The 13,140-nt window shown below is 43.6% G+C and overlaps 1 protein-coding gene across 15 annotated transcripts in view; it reads right to left on the bottom strand.

Moving 5' to 3' along the window:
• The window catches only part of PTPRF (protein tyrosine phosphatase receptor type F), a 1,415,717-nt gene that overhangs the window by 17,125 nt on the left and 1,385,452 nt on the right, over positions 1-13,140 (bottom strand). For 11 of the 15 annotated variants that reach the window (XM_068239458.1, XM_068239459.1, XM_068239460.1 and 8 more), the window contains 7 exons: positions 12,065-12,097; positions 10,752-10,849; positions 10,538-10,661; positions 9,019-9,194; positions 7,069-7,188; positions 5,723-5,877; positions 3,640-3,925 (listed from right to left, as the gene is read on the bottom strand). In XM_068239458.1, the coding sequence (XP_068095559.1) occupies positions 3,640-3,925; positions 5,723-5,877; positions 7,069-7,188; positions 9,019-9,194; positions 10,538-10,661; positions 10,752-10,849; positions 12,065-12,097 (992 nt within the window). The remainder of the gene's footprint in view (positions 1-3,639; positions 3,926-5,722; positions 5,878-7,068; positions 7,189-9,018; positions 9,195-10,537; positions 10,662-10,751; positions 10,850-12,064; positions 12,098-13,140) is intronic. The other 4 variants (XM_068239464.1, XM_068239467.1, XM_068239468.1 and 1 more) reach the window with 1 other exon arrangement.

The following is a 13,140-nucleotide window of genomic DNA, read 5'->3' as shown; positions in this document are numbered from 1 at the left end:
ATGGAAAAATAGATTGCGCTGTGCCCATAAAACACGCCTCTTTCACCCATCTTGCCTTGCCTGTGCCACTTCACTACAGCCCTCAGCAGCAAGATCTGAGAAGTGGTAACAGGATAGGGTGGGCCAGATGGGTGGAAGAAGCATGTTTTATGGGCACAGTGCGATCTCTTTCTTCCATACCCTGGGCGTCCCCAGAGCTTGCAGCGTGAGCGATGAGCTCTCTTCCAGCATATAGGGCGACCGCTGAATCTCCAGCACCCAGTAATTAAACATCCGCATGTCGCGTATGTGCATCAAAGACACCAAGACGACCGCTGACTTTTCAGAAGATTTTCAAGGGTTAAAAAGTAGAATTATACGCCAGAATATACAGTATACAAGTCATAATCTACAGCCCTACCCATAACACGATCTAAAGGGTGGTTCCCTGTATCAGATGGAAGGTGAATAGTATGGGAGTCGCCACAGGGTCTGCTACTTGAGTAAATCACACTTCAGTTCACTAGCTGCTAAAGGTAACATAAGAAGGCAATCAAAAGATCCAACCTCTGTTTTATAGCACAGTTAAATACCACAAGTGCATGCTTGAACTGGTCTAGGAAACATACTTACCTAAGGAGAGGGAAGCCTCTGGATCCTAATGAGGCTTCCTTTACTGTCCTCTGTTGCTGCGTGTGGACCCTCCAGCTGATAGGGCTGCGCTCCTCCTTTGGCACGAGGGTGGCCACATTTGCGCAGAGCAACTCGTGCATGAGAGGCTTCAGCTTACTGTGCCGGTATGGCTGTACTCGCACAGACACAGTACAGCCCCAATCATATTACAGAGAAGCCTTTGTCGGTAATCTTTAGAGGATCCGTGCCAAGTGACGGGACCAGAGGACAGCGAAGGAAGCCCCATTAGGATTCAGAGGCTTTTGTCACGCAAAAAAAATTTTTTAGCGGTGCAACGCTAAAATTTTTTCGTGTTGCACCGCTAATGCTAAAAAATCTATTTGTTAATGTTCCTGCACCAACGGGAATGCGGCAAAAACGAAACTAGCTGGCGGCAGGGGACTGGAGCAGCAGTGATGGACTATGAGGGCACAGGATGGCTGCATGGGGCTGGTAGAAGTCCCAGGCAAGTGAAATTCTTTTTTTTTTTTTGCCTGACAATTTCTTTAGGTAAGCATGTGATTTTGTACCTAAACTTCGGCTTGGGTTCTCTTTAATACTCTCAGGTCAGGGGAAAGCAGAGTTGGGGCTGGGGCACACTAGTGTAATTTTGGCAGTGTTTTTGAAATTGCTGGCAATTTAAAAAAAACACTTTGCCAATGTTTTCTACTGCGGTTAAGCCCACTAGGGCGGTTGTGATTAGGAAAATCGCAAGACATGCAGTATTTTGGCCACATTTGCGCTCAATGCAAAATATTTAAGCACAGCAAAATCGCTTTTCAAAGCGATTTCGGGGGATGCAAGTTTCGGGGGAAGGCATAGTTACTGAGTTTTCTGATGTTCGGCTTCAACCCCATAGCCCCGCCCCCCTAGCAGAAGAGGTCAAAGGCCCTTCGCCGATTGGTCCCAGAGAAGCACCTATGACCTCTTCCGCTAGACGGCGGGGCTATGGACAGGAGCCAGAATAGGGACACTCAGGCCTTAAAATAAACCAGAGATAATTAAATCTAAACATTCGATACTTACCCAGGGCTTCCTCCAGCCCCATAAACACATGCGAGTCCCACACCGGTCTGCCATTCAGCTGCAATCACTCCCGGTAACTGCTTCAGTCGTGTCAGTCTAGGCCTTCTGCGCATGAGCGGGAGGTCCGCATATGCGGAAAAGACCCAGACTGGACCCGACTGAAGCAATTACCAGGAGTGATTGCGGCTGAACGGCAGACTGCTGCAGGACAGTGTGGGACATGTTTATGGGGCTGGAGGAAGCCCCAGGTAAGTATCGAATCTTTAGATTTAATTATCTCTGGTACACTTAATTCCCAACTAGTATTCCTATCCATTGTAAAAGTAGGGGTGGTGTGATCATGTGACTACCAAACTAGGAAGAATAAGGCCTGGGACCCACTCAGTGGTGTAGCTAAGGAGCTGTGGGCCCCGATGCAAGTTTTACAATGGAGCCCCCTAAACATTCTATACATAATTGATACGGCGCACCAAAACCTGCCAATGGCAACTACAGTGTCAGAGGTGCAAGAAGGGGATGGGAAACAGTTTGTTAATAATTACTACTATTAAAGAGTTTCTATAGAAGTGAATATGAGCACAGGACCAATAGAGAGCGAATACTGCAGTTGAGGGAGGGCCCTTGGGGGCCCCTCTGGCCCAAGGGCCCCAATGCAGTCGCAACCCCTATTACTACGCCCCTGGATCCACTATCAGTGTTTTGTAAGAGCTTGTGATCTGTAAAGCTCTTGCTAATGTAATGCTATGGGTGATTTTTAGAAAATCACTTCCCACAAGTGGAATCATGTACACAGCATTACATTAGCAAGAGCTTTTCAAATCACAAGTGCTTACAAATGTGCTAGTAATGGGTCCCAGGCCGAACAGAAGACATTACATTCCCCAGAATTTCAGTAAAACACATGGCTTCAAGAAAGGGTGGTGACAAAGGCAGACAAGGTTATGGGGGAAAAAAATTGTGTATTTTATTCTTTAGCTGCACAGTCCACCGCCCACCTCCTCCAAAATTCAGTTTTATGCAGAAGATATGGGCGGAGTTTGTCAGTCACTATACTGGCACACCCTGCTGTAAACTTCATGGGAAATGAGGCATCAAGATCCCACATTGTGAACAGCTAGTGAAGGATTCTTGCATTGGAAAGTATAGGTATACAGCTGCAAACACACACACACAAAAAATAAAAATAATACAGCTGCAGACAAGCACTGCTATAAAACAAATATTTGATTTAAACAATGCAGTGCCAAAACGTAAAAACGTTTTTTTCATTTACACTGAACAAGTGTTCTTTCAGAATTTAACAACTTCAATTCTTAGTTTACTTGGGTATTAAAGGGAAGGTTCAGGGAGGGTGGGTAAAAAATAAAAATCAATTTCCACTTACCTGGGGCTTCCTCCAGCCCGTGGCAGGCAGGAGGTGCCCTCGCCGCCGCTCCGCAGGCTCCCGGTGGTCTCCGGTGGCCGACCCGACCTGGCCAGGCCGGCTGCCAGGTCGGGCTCTTCTGCGCTCCAAGGCCTGGAACTTCTGCGTCCCACGCCGGCGCGCTGACGTCATCGGACGTCCTCCGGGCTCTACTGCGCATGCGCAGTAGTTCTGCGCCTGCGCAGTAGAGCCCGGAGGACGTCCGATGACGTCAGAGCGCCGGCGTGGGACGCAGAAGTTCCGGGCCTTGGAGCGCAGAAGAGCCCGACCTGGCAGCCGGCCTGGCCAGGTCGGGTCGGCCACCGGAGACCACCGGGAGCCTGCGGAGCGGCGGCGAGGGCACCTCCTGCCTGCCACGGGCTGGAGGAAGCCCCAGGTAAGTGGAAATTGATTTTTATTTTTTACCCACCCTCCCTGAACCTTCCCTTTAATAAAAGCTCTCATAGATAGCGTAGCAACTACTGTACACAATACACACAGGCACATATAGATTGTGTTTTGCGCATAAACCTTCGTCATGCTGGAGAATAGAGACATACCTTGAATTCCAGCTCCATAGCAGTGACGCTCTCTCCTGGAGGAACCTGAGACAGTTTCTGGATATGTGCGTAGAGGCTGCGCGCTGGCACTTCTGTGTTACCGCACAACACGGCCTCTAGCAGAGCCTCATGGATGAAGACATACTGGTCCTCCGTCTGCACCATGTAATTCCGTTGTGAGCGCATACATGTCACCTGACCGTAGATATCCACTGTCTTCTCTAACTTCACTCTCTCCAGCATGGCATCAATCACTATGAAACACCCTGTTCTTCCTACACCAGCACTGTGGATGATAAGAATAGAAGAGGCAGAGATTTTTTATTAGTGTAAAACTGGATACAGCGATAAGGTAGCCCCCTACAATATGGTCATCCATGTCAGAATAATCCTGACAGTCTTGTACAGACATCAGCTGTCCACAGCAGCAAAGCTATGCAAATAGAACCACCAGTTTATTACTCTAATGTTCTCCAACAAACCAAAATCCAAGTACTAGGTCCACTGCTTCCCCAAAAAACAAGTTGCTAAAGTAAGAATTAAAACGTATCTAAAGAACAATAACTGAGTGAGTGATGTGGTTTATTCAGTGTTCCATGAAAATTCTTCAAAAAGTGTCAGTGATGGGTGTAACAATTTAAAACTCCCAGTTCATTAAATTTCACTGCTCAAATTTTCTTGGAGTGGTATCTTAATAAAGGGGAGATGTGTGCTAAAGAACACTGAAAATTTCCTCCATTCCATTCAGATATGCAATCACATTGTTTTACACTTGGGTAAAGAAAATAATCACCCTTTCAAAATATTCACATTTTGTTGCTTTGCAGCCTGAAATAAAGATGCACACACACTCAAGTAGATTTAATTAAAAGGTGATTAACCTCCCACCATGTCCGATCTGAATTTCAATTCTTTTTTAATCTTTTTTTTTTTTTAGTTCTATTAAAATAAAAAAAATAAAAAAACTCGAAAAATTGATTCAAAATTTAGATCGGACATGTTGAAAATAATCGATCTGGCAGGTAAATCTGCCAGAAAATTGTATGGTGTATATCTGGCATAATATGCTTCTGCTCAAATCTAATTGTGATTTGATTTATTCAGCATAAAAATGATGATTCATAGAGTATTCCAGTGCTGAGTAATGCAACAAAAAGATAACAGTCAACTATTACCACAGCCAAAAGAGCTCAGGGATTTTTCTTTAAATATCAAGAGCTTTATCAATGCCTAAGAGCATTCAAGTCTATTTAAAATAAGTGAAAAGCATTTGGTACTAGGACTCTTTGTGGATCTGTCCCTCTAAACTGGATGTAAAAATGAGGAGGAATAGGGTCATGGATACTACAAAGAGGCATATGGCAAATTTGAAACAGTTACATGTATTTATGGCCAGGAGTGGTCATTGTGTACAAGTCACAAAAATATCACTAGTGCTTCCCAAATGTGGCTTGTATGAAAAGCTAGCAAAAAAACAATCCACTCCATTAGAAGGGCCACATAAGTCCCAGGTGAGCTTTGACAAACGTTAGGGTCAGATAAGACCAATATAAAACTATTATCAAATTATTTGGCCTCAACACCAAAAGGTATGGCTGGTAGAAAGCAGACACAGCTCACCATCCAAATCATGCCTATAATAAAGCATGGGGGTGGTCGCATTCTGTTGTATGGGTGTTTCTCGGCAGCAGAGACTGTGGCCAGTGTAAGAATAGAGGGCAAAATACCATCACATTCTAGAGGAAAACCTGCCATCAGTTAGAAAGTTATCAATGAGGAGAAGGTTCATCTTCCAACTCAATTATGACCAGAACAGCACAGTAAAACTGACCACACAGAGGCTGAAGGGAAAAAAATATGAATGTCCTGGCATGACCTGGTCAGAGCCCAGGCTTAAACCCTATTGAAAGTCGGTGGAATGACTTGAAGATTGCGGGTCACTAAAAGTGCCCATACATCTAGCAATGATGTACAGATTGACCATGAGACAGATCTCTCTCTGTATGGGTAATAAATAGAGTGACATGAAAAGTAGTTTAAGTCTGCAAAAATAACAGCACTTTTTTTGAGGAGCTGTACCTACCTGCAGTGTACAACCATAGGACCAGCATCCAATGGGTTACACGCCTTCACTCTACGCAGGAAGGCCAGGATTGGCGTGGGGTATTCTGGAACCCCGTGGTCTGGCCAGGCCATGAACTGGAACTGTCTGATTTCTCGTTTCTCACTGGAACCATTCTGTAAGGGAAACAGAGCAATAAAACACTGAAAGTTGAATCTGTGACATCATTGGCAATAGTCAAGAAAACATAACGCCATCATCCTGTGGTCAATGAACACGTCAGAACACTTTTCCTACACAAAGTTCACAATATTTTCTGTGAGCGAAAATTACAAGTGCTAGATATTACTCAAATACTCTGGTCACTTAATAAGAAGACTTCTGTGAAGAGATCCTTGATGCTTAGAAAAATTGAGGGCAAAAAAAGAAGAGGATGAGAGAGGCTAAGATGGATAGACAGCATATATGAAGCTATGAACATGCCTATGCAACGGCTGAAAGAAGCAGTGATTGATATACATCTGGCATGCAGAAGTACATATGGTCACGAAGACTCAGAGTCAACTGAACAAATAAGGAAGAGATATAAAAGAACCCCGCGCCCCCCCCCCCGAAAAAAAAACAAACAACAGAATTTCCACTTGTTCAAACATTAATGGGAACGAAAAAGAAATTCTCACTGAATATCTGAGACCTCGGACAGAACTCCCTCAGACTGCAAAAAGCTCAAACATTTTAAATATAAAAAGCAAAATATTACACAAAAAAAGAAAACATACAGCAATCAAGTTTCTTATACACATGGGCTGTGAATAATGCCTATTGCAAGCAAACGGGACCTAAATTACAAATGTTCCATCAAATATTTGAAGTCTCAGAAGTTTCTTTGTAAATATTATTGGAAAAATGTTTACGAAATGAAACTTGCTATGATAGATTTGGCAGTCTTTGAAGAATTATTGAGACGAGTTGTATATTGATCTCGCAGTGGAGAACAGTAAAATTAAACTACAGCAATGACATTAGTGGGCTGCGGCAAGGAACCTGCAGTGCACTAAATGCAGCCGTCGTTTCCCCGTTATAGGTAACCGACATCAAGTTTCCCTCCACATCGCTATCTGCATTTATTGTTTCTCTCATTAAGCTCAGCGCACCGTAAAATTATATTATAATTGAAAATTAAATTAAAACATTACACTCTTAATTTGCTTGTCTAGCTTCTGCCGCAATGTGCTGTCTTATCTCTGTCAGAAGAGGAGGAGAGCGCACAGTGGGTGGGGGAGGGAGCTAGATACAGTCTATCCTTGGTTTTGTGGGGTCGCTCAAGCAGAAGGAAAAGAACTGTGGTAATATTTCAGGCATCTCACCTTGTACAGGGCAAATGTCCTGACTGTGTATGTGGCCAGTTCCACTGTGTCCAGGAGGGTGACTTGGATCATTCCGTAGGTTTCTGAGCCCCGGCTTGGCCAGTATTGGTCACATTTCACCTGCCAATTACCAGAGTAGAGGTGTTAACAACAACAACAAAAAACAAACGCAATTTCTTTAGTGTTCTTTGTGTGTTTATAGTGAAACTAAACTTCCTCTCTGCATGATAACCTTTATGGAAAAAACATTTCTTCATTACAATTTATGGAAGTCATAGAACTGAAGTTTTACTTGGTTTCACTTTTGCAGGGAGGACTGGAAGGCTTAAGACCCGTACACACGCATGATTTAAGCCAGCTGAGGCATTCGTTATCGGCTACCTTAGCCCACAATCAGGCGTGTGTACAGCAGCCCCCGACCCCCAGCCTGCAATCGACCTGCCCGGTGGATCTACTCACCCCCAGCAATGCCAATTCTATTGTTCGGGCCACGACGTTCCTTCGCATAGCAACACAGAGGGTCGTCAGCTACACTACTGACACGCATGTGTGCAGCCCGGCCCAGTGATGTCTCCCAAGGGGATCGGGTTCCAATGCCTGATGGGTGACATCCAGCAAATGTGTGTACACACCTTTAAGCCTCAGTGTTCACTGTATAGAAAGCTGCCTTGGCAGAGCTCTCCTGCAATCTATTCACAGTGGCTGATACAAACTAATTTAGCACTTTGATCTGCCTAAACAAACACAGAACACAGAGAAGTGATTTTCTTCAGCAACTATATGTGGATTAAAGACTTTTCATTGTGTGCTGTGCAAGAGTTCAGTTCTGCTGTAAGAAACATTATGGGCTTGATTCAGAAAAGGGTGCTAAGTGTTAGCACGCCAGTGAAAAGCCACTTTGCATGTGCTAACATGCTTTGCACGTGCTAACTTGGGTGCTAAGTAGTTAGCACATGTAAACTACTTAGCACCGTAGTTAGCACATGTGAACTACTTAGCACTGTAGTTAGCACATGCAAACTACTTAGCACCCTAGTTAGCACGGTGCTAAGTAGTAGTTTGCATGTGCTAACTATGGTGCTAAGTTTGCATGTGCTACCTACTTAGCACCCTAGTTAGCATGCTCAAAGCCTTTAGGCGTGCTAACTGGGTTAGCACCATTTACTGAATAAGGCCCCAAGTGTGTTTACATAGTTAACAAAGCTACCAGAAATCAAGTCCAATGTCAGGACAACAATTTTAAATGCTCACTCTGATAGTTTAGTAATCAGAATGAATAAATGCACTTCATTTATTTGAATATTGGTTTCTGCAGCTAAAAATGCAGACAATTCACATGTCCTGAAGTAAGTGGAGCTGCGGTTTTGCTCATTGTGTGTGAATGTGTGCGTGTGTGGCCACTGCGGTCAAGTAGTGGTCACCGGGCAGGTTCTCCAACTTAGCACTAACTGCAGAAGGCCTTTCTCAGTAGCCACAGAACAGGAAGCACAAAACACGACTCCACAATAGTGTTTGCGAATATGCTTGAAGCTTTAATTCCACTCTGTTTAAGAGGATTTTAACCCAGAGATCAAATGGCCAGAAATGGTGGCACGGCATAATCTGTAATATGATTTCTGTGTACAGAGCTAGTCTATTATCACTGTAACAATAACACACTATCTGCAGTAGAAGACAAGCTGTGTAGGACTGGATAGGGGTTGTCATGATTCTTTATGCTGCGACCGGGAAGATAAAAAGACAATGAGATGAAACGCAGCCACTTTCACCAGGCACTTTTCTCTCGTGCTTCTCAGTCCTGGGGGCGATGATTAAAACCGCATTTAGCACGGATGGCACTCCACTGATTAACAATGTCATTTGCTGCAATTACCCATCATTAACCAGTTTTATGCAGATGAGATCCAGGTCTCGTTACGGCTGTGTGCCGGGCCTCTTGGTAAAACTCACCCGAGATTTTTCCTCCAGCCGGGTCATCATAACAATGATGCTGGATCTCTGCTCCCACACCATGCGCCAGAAATCAGTGAAGGTCTCTGGAAGTGCGCCTTGCGTGGCGATGTAAGCGTTCTGCTTCCTGTACCCGTCTATATAGTTGGCATTGATGTAGTCGCTGCCAGGAACCCCTGAAACAAGAGAAGACATATTATGGAAGGACCGCTGACAGGTATAAGCACTACAGTAATATTCAAAGTTGGGTGAGCATCATCAGTGTGATTAAAGCTATTCTAGGGCTGGTTCACAATGCAAGAGCTTTTTCTAAGTACTTGTGATTTTAAAAGCTCTTGCCAATGTAATGCTATGAGTTTGTTCTCACCTGAGTGATGTGATTTTATAAAAATCCCCCATAACATTGCATTAGCAAGAGCTTATAAAATCACTAGTGCTTAAAAAGCTCTTGCAGTATATTATATATTTTACACACCCATAATAATACAGCTGTAAAGTCAGCCTTTTCTCAGGCTGTGCTCATTCCCCATTATCCCAGTCATGCAGAGTTTTCTCCAGTAACCCAATTACGTGGCATTTTCTCGGGTAACCTACTCATGCAGCTATTGCTCCAGTAACCCCTTCATGCAGAATATACTCCAGTAACCCCTTCATGCAGAATATACTCCAGTAGCCCCTTCATGCAGAATATACTCCAGTAGCCTGTACACATGGAAATGCAGCACATCCCAAGTAGTAGTGAAGGTGTGGCACTTGCTTTGTCACTGCTGTAGGGCTCAACAGAAGGACCATCATAGTCAGTACTTCTTATCAGAAATATTATGTAGTATCCTAATCCACAGAACAAAAGCATCTAAGAACCTGTAGTGCTATTTTTGTTTTTAAATCCTCGTGAAGCATTGTGAACTTTGCTGCATTGGGCCAGTTGTTATTGGACAATGAATAGTTCAGTCTAGTGATCAGATTGCACTTCCTGACCAGGTGATTGCTGTAATGGCCTATCAGTGATCACTGCCTCAGATCAGAGGAAGACATTCAGTGTATCTTCCCTCTCATTGTCGGGGAGCTTTGACCTCTTGGTCCCATTTACACAAGCGTTTCCCAGATTTCTGTTGCTAAAGTTAATAACTGTTTTAAACCACTCGGTGGTACTGAAGTAGATGTCCTGGGGGGGAATTGTCCTTTTGTCAAAAAACACAAGCATCACTGTAAGTGAAAAAGGTGGATAGATGAATTCTATGTTCCAGTACTTACCAGGGTGTTATACATGGGCAATTTACAACACTTAAGTTGTACTGTTTTATGTACAGTGCCTTGAGAAAGGGAACCCTATGTGGCCCCTAAATGACTGTTGGTAATTGGTCGGTGTATATCTTGAGATGGGACAATACATTGATGTTTACTGATTTGTGGGGGGACCTTTTTTTTTAGGATGTTGGATACTGTTGCACTGGTGCAGCACCCATCTTTCTGAGGGGTGTGATCTTTTGAATTTATTGTTAAAAGTGGCTAAACTTACCATCCACTGAGGTAAGGATGACACGAGAATGGTCGTATGCGATGACATTTGCATAGCGGTTCTTTGGTTTATTCACCTCCAGGTTTGAATTCTCCCAAGTGAACTGCTGACCAGGGTCGATGGACTGAAATACAAACAAGATGGTTCTTACACAGGTTTCTACCCAAAAGTATACCAGTTAGCGGAGCTATGTTGGACTGTGCATAAGCCTCACCTCATACTCCTGCGAGAACTTGAGCCCATCGTTGGCCTTCAGACGTTCAATGTTGTCTGCAAGATCAGTGATTGGGATAGGAGGATGATCCCTCATACCTGTTAGGAGTAAGGAGAAATGTCTAGTTACCCATCTCAACAATACATTGTAAGGTCAGCAATGAAGATGCATGGAGCAGCAAGATGGATGGAAATGTGAAGCTGTACACACTGAGCATGCTGCAACACTCTGGTGAGAAGCAGCAAGATGGGCTGTAACGTTGCCTTCATTCATGCGGAACTGTGGTCAGACCACTGTGGTCGTGATACTGTGCAGAGATGGTGGAATGTAAAGAGAGGAAACCAAAAAGAGACAAAGAAGGCCCATGAAACCAAACCTTTCTAAGTCTTAACTGAAAGTCCTCATATTTAGCTAGAGAATGTCACAATGCAACACTAGTAAACATTCAAGGACTTAAGTTTTTATAGCTTTGCCTGGAAAAACTCCTTCTGTTGACCTTACACAGCCTTGAGGTGGAAGTGTCCACTTCAGATCAGAAAGTCGGAAATGTTTGCCATCACTTTGCCAAACCAGAAGGCAGCTTAGAGCCTGCCTAGGGTAGATACAGCAGAAGGGACTTCCTGTCCAGCACATTGTCGAGCATAACAGTGAAAAGGTAGGCCTTATTTTTGATGATTTCACTTCATAGTTGAACTGCACTGTGGCACAACTAAATGTGAGAACTTTAAGTTTTGACTTTAGGTCTGGTACGAAAGCTGTGAATAAGGAAAAAGTTAATTATGTGGAAAAATGTCATATGATGTAAAAAGAAAGGTGGGGTAATCAATAAGTTAAACAACAAAGTTTGGCATAAACCTCTGATGAGTTTTAAGGAGACTTTTAGGGTAAAATCGAGCAAAGTAATAAATCCCCTTCTGATCAGAGTGAATTTCTGAAACACCAAGGAACTGAATCAACAGAAAATGTCAAAGGAAGGCGGGATAAAAACTGCATGAAATTCTCAATACGCATTGGGAAGCTTGTCTGTGACGTGGCTAATTTGCAGTATAAGTCTAGGAAAATATCCACAATGCACATCCTCTCCATTAGAAGCTTTTCTGATATGCCTAGGCTACTATCCCTTCATATCAAGGCAATACCAGAATATGAGAGCAGGACATGGATGAAGCACAGTGGACAAAGCAGCCGTTGCATGGACTAAACAAAATGAGTGGGGGAGGAGCTGGGGGAATGCCAGAGAGACAGTAATGAGGTGAGAGTGAGGGGGTATGGGTCACTCTTCTAGACAGGTTACAGGAAGTTGTCAAACTAACTTGAGAGATTCGGGTAACTGGGGACACTGGAACCTGCAAGGGAAAGGACAGCAGAAGAACAGAATGAGATTAGAGGGAGAGGGGGGACCAGAGAGCACATTAGAGGAAGGACTGCAGTCCAGAAATGTTAGGAGAATCCCCTAAACATGCTGCTTGTTCATGGAGTCCATAAAGAAATCCATAAAAATGTGTTGTTTTTTTCTGCATCAGAGAACAAGCTAATAGTATGGTTTGTGTCATGTTTATACTTCCCAGGACCTCATGTAAGGATAATAATATAGCTGTAGGCAAACTGCTGGACAAAAAGATCAGACTCCAAGGCAATTCTAATATATAAGAGCATTGCAGCCAGATTATTAAATTACTACTCTTCAGTATTACTGCTGATAATTAACCTGCTCCATTGCTCAGAGTTGTCACAGCAACAAGTCCATTTAAATCTTCAACAGTTTGCAATTTCAGGGACATTTCTTTTTTGTAAGAAATTAACCCCAGTTGGTTAGTATCAGTGATAATAAGAGGTCCTGTCTTTGGATAATATGAGGACTTGTGCGAGTGTGAAAGGGTCTATTCACCTCAACGGATCTCAGGTCTAGAGGACAAGGCAAAACAAACTATTACCAAGTAAACTGCCTGTGTGTGTGTTCTCAGCCACCTGGACCCAATTGTAATTTTTGGGTACTGATTTACAATACACTTACCGATATTCTACCATTGGCAATGCAACAATTTTCTTTGCTATGTGAGATGCTTCTAAATCTATCACTAAATGTTGCTGTTCATCTCCCTAATGCCCAACTGCAAACTACTTTCTTAAGAAAATCCCTGCAAGGAACAATCTTACCTAAGGGCCCTTTCACACCAGAGGGATTTTTCGGCGTTTTAACGCCACGGCCGAAGTTGGCGTTTTGCTAGGTAAAAGAAAGTCCATAGACTTTCATCTTACCTTTCACATCTAACTCGGCGTTTTGGAGCGTTGCGTTTCAACGCTCCCAGGCGCTTTTTCTGGGCCTACCGCGGCGTTTCTCATTACAATTGATTGTAATGTATAGGCGTTAAAACGCCTTCAAAACGCC

The sequence above is a fragment of the Hyperolius riggenbachi genome, chromosome 6, assembly GCF_040937935.1.
Source record: "Hyperolius riggenbachi isolate aHypRig1 chromosome 6, aHypRig1.pri, whole genome shotgun sequence".
Lineage (NCBI taxonomy): Eukaryota > Metazoa > Chordata > Amphibia > Anura > Hyperoliidae > Hyperolius > Hyperolius riggenbachi.
This window is presented reverse-complemented; position numbering and strand designations above follow the sequence as displayed.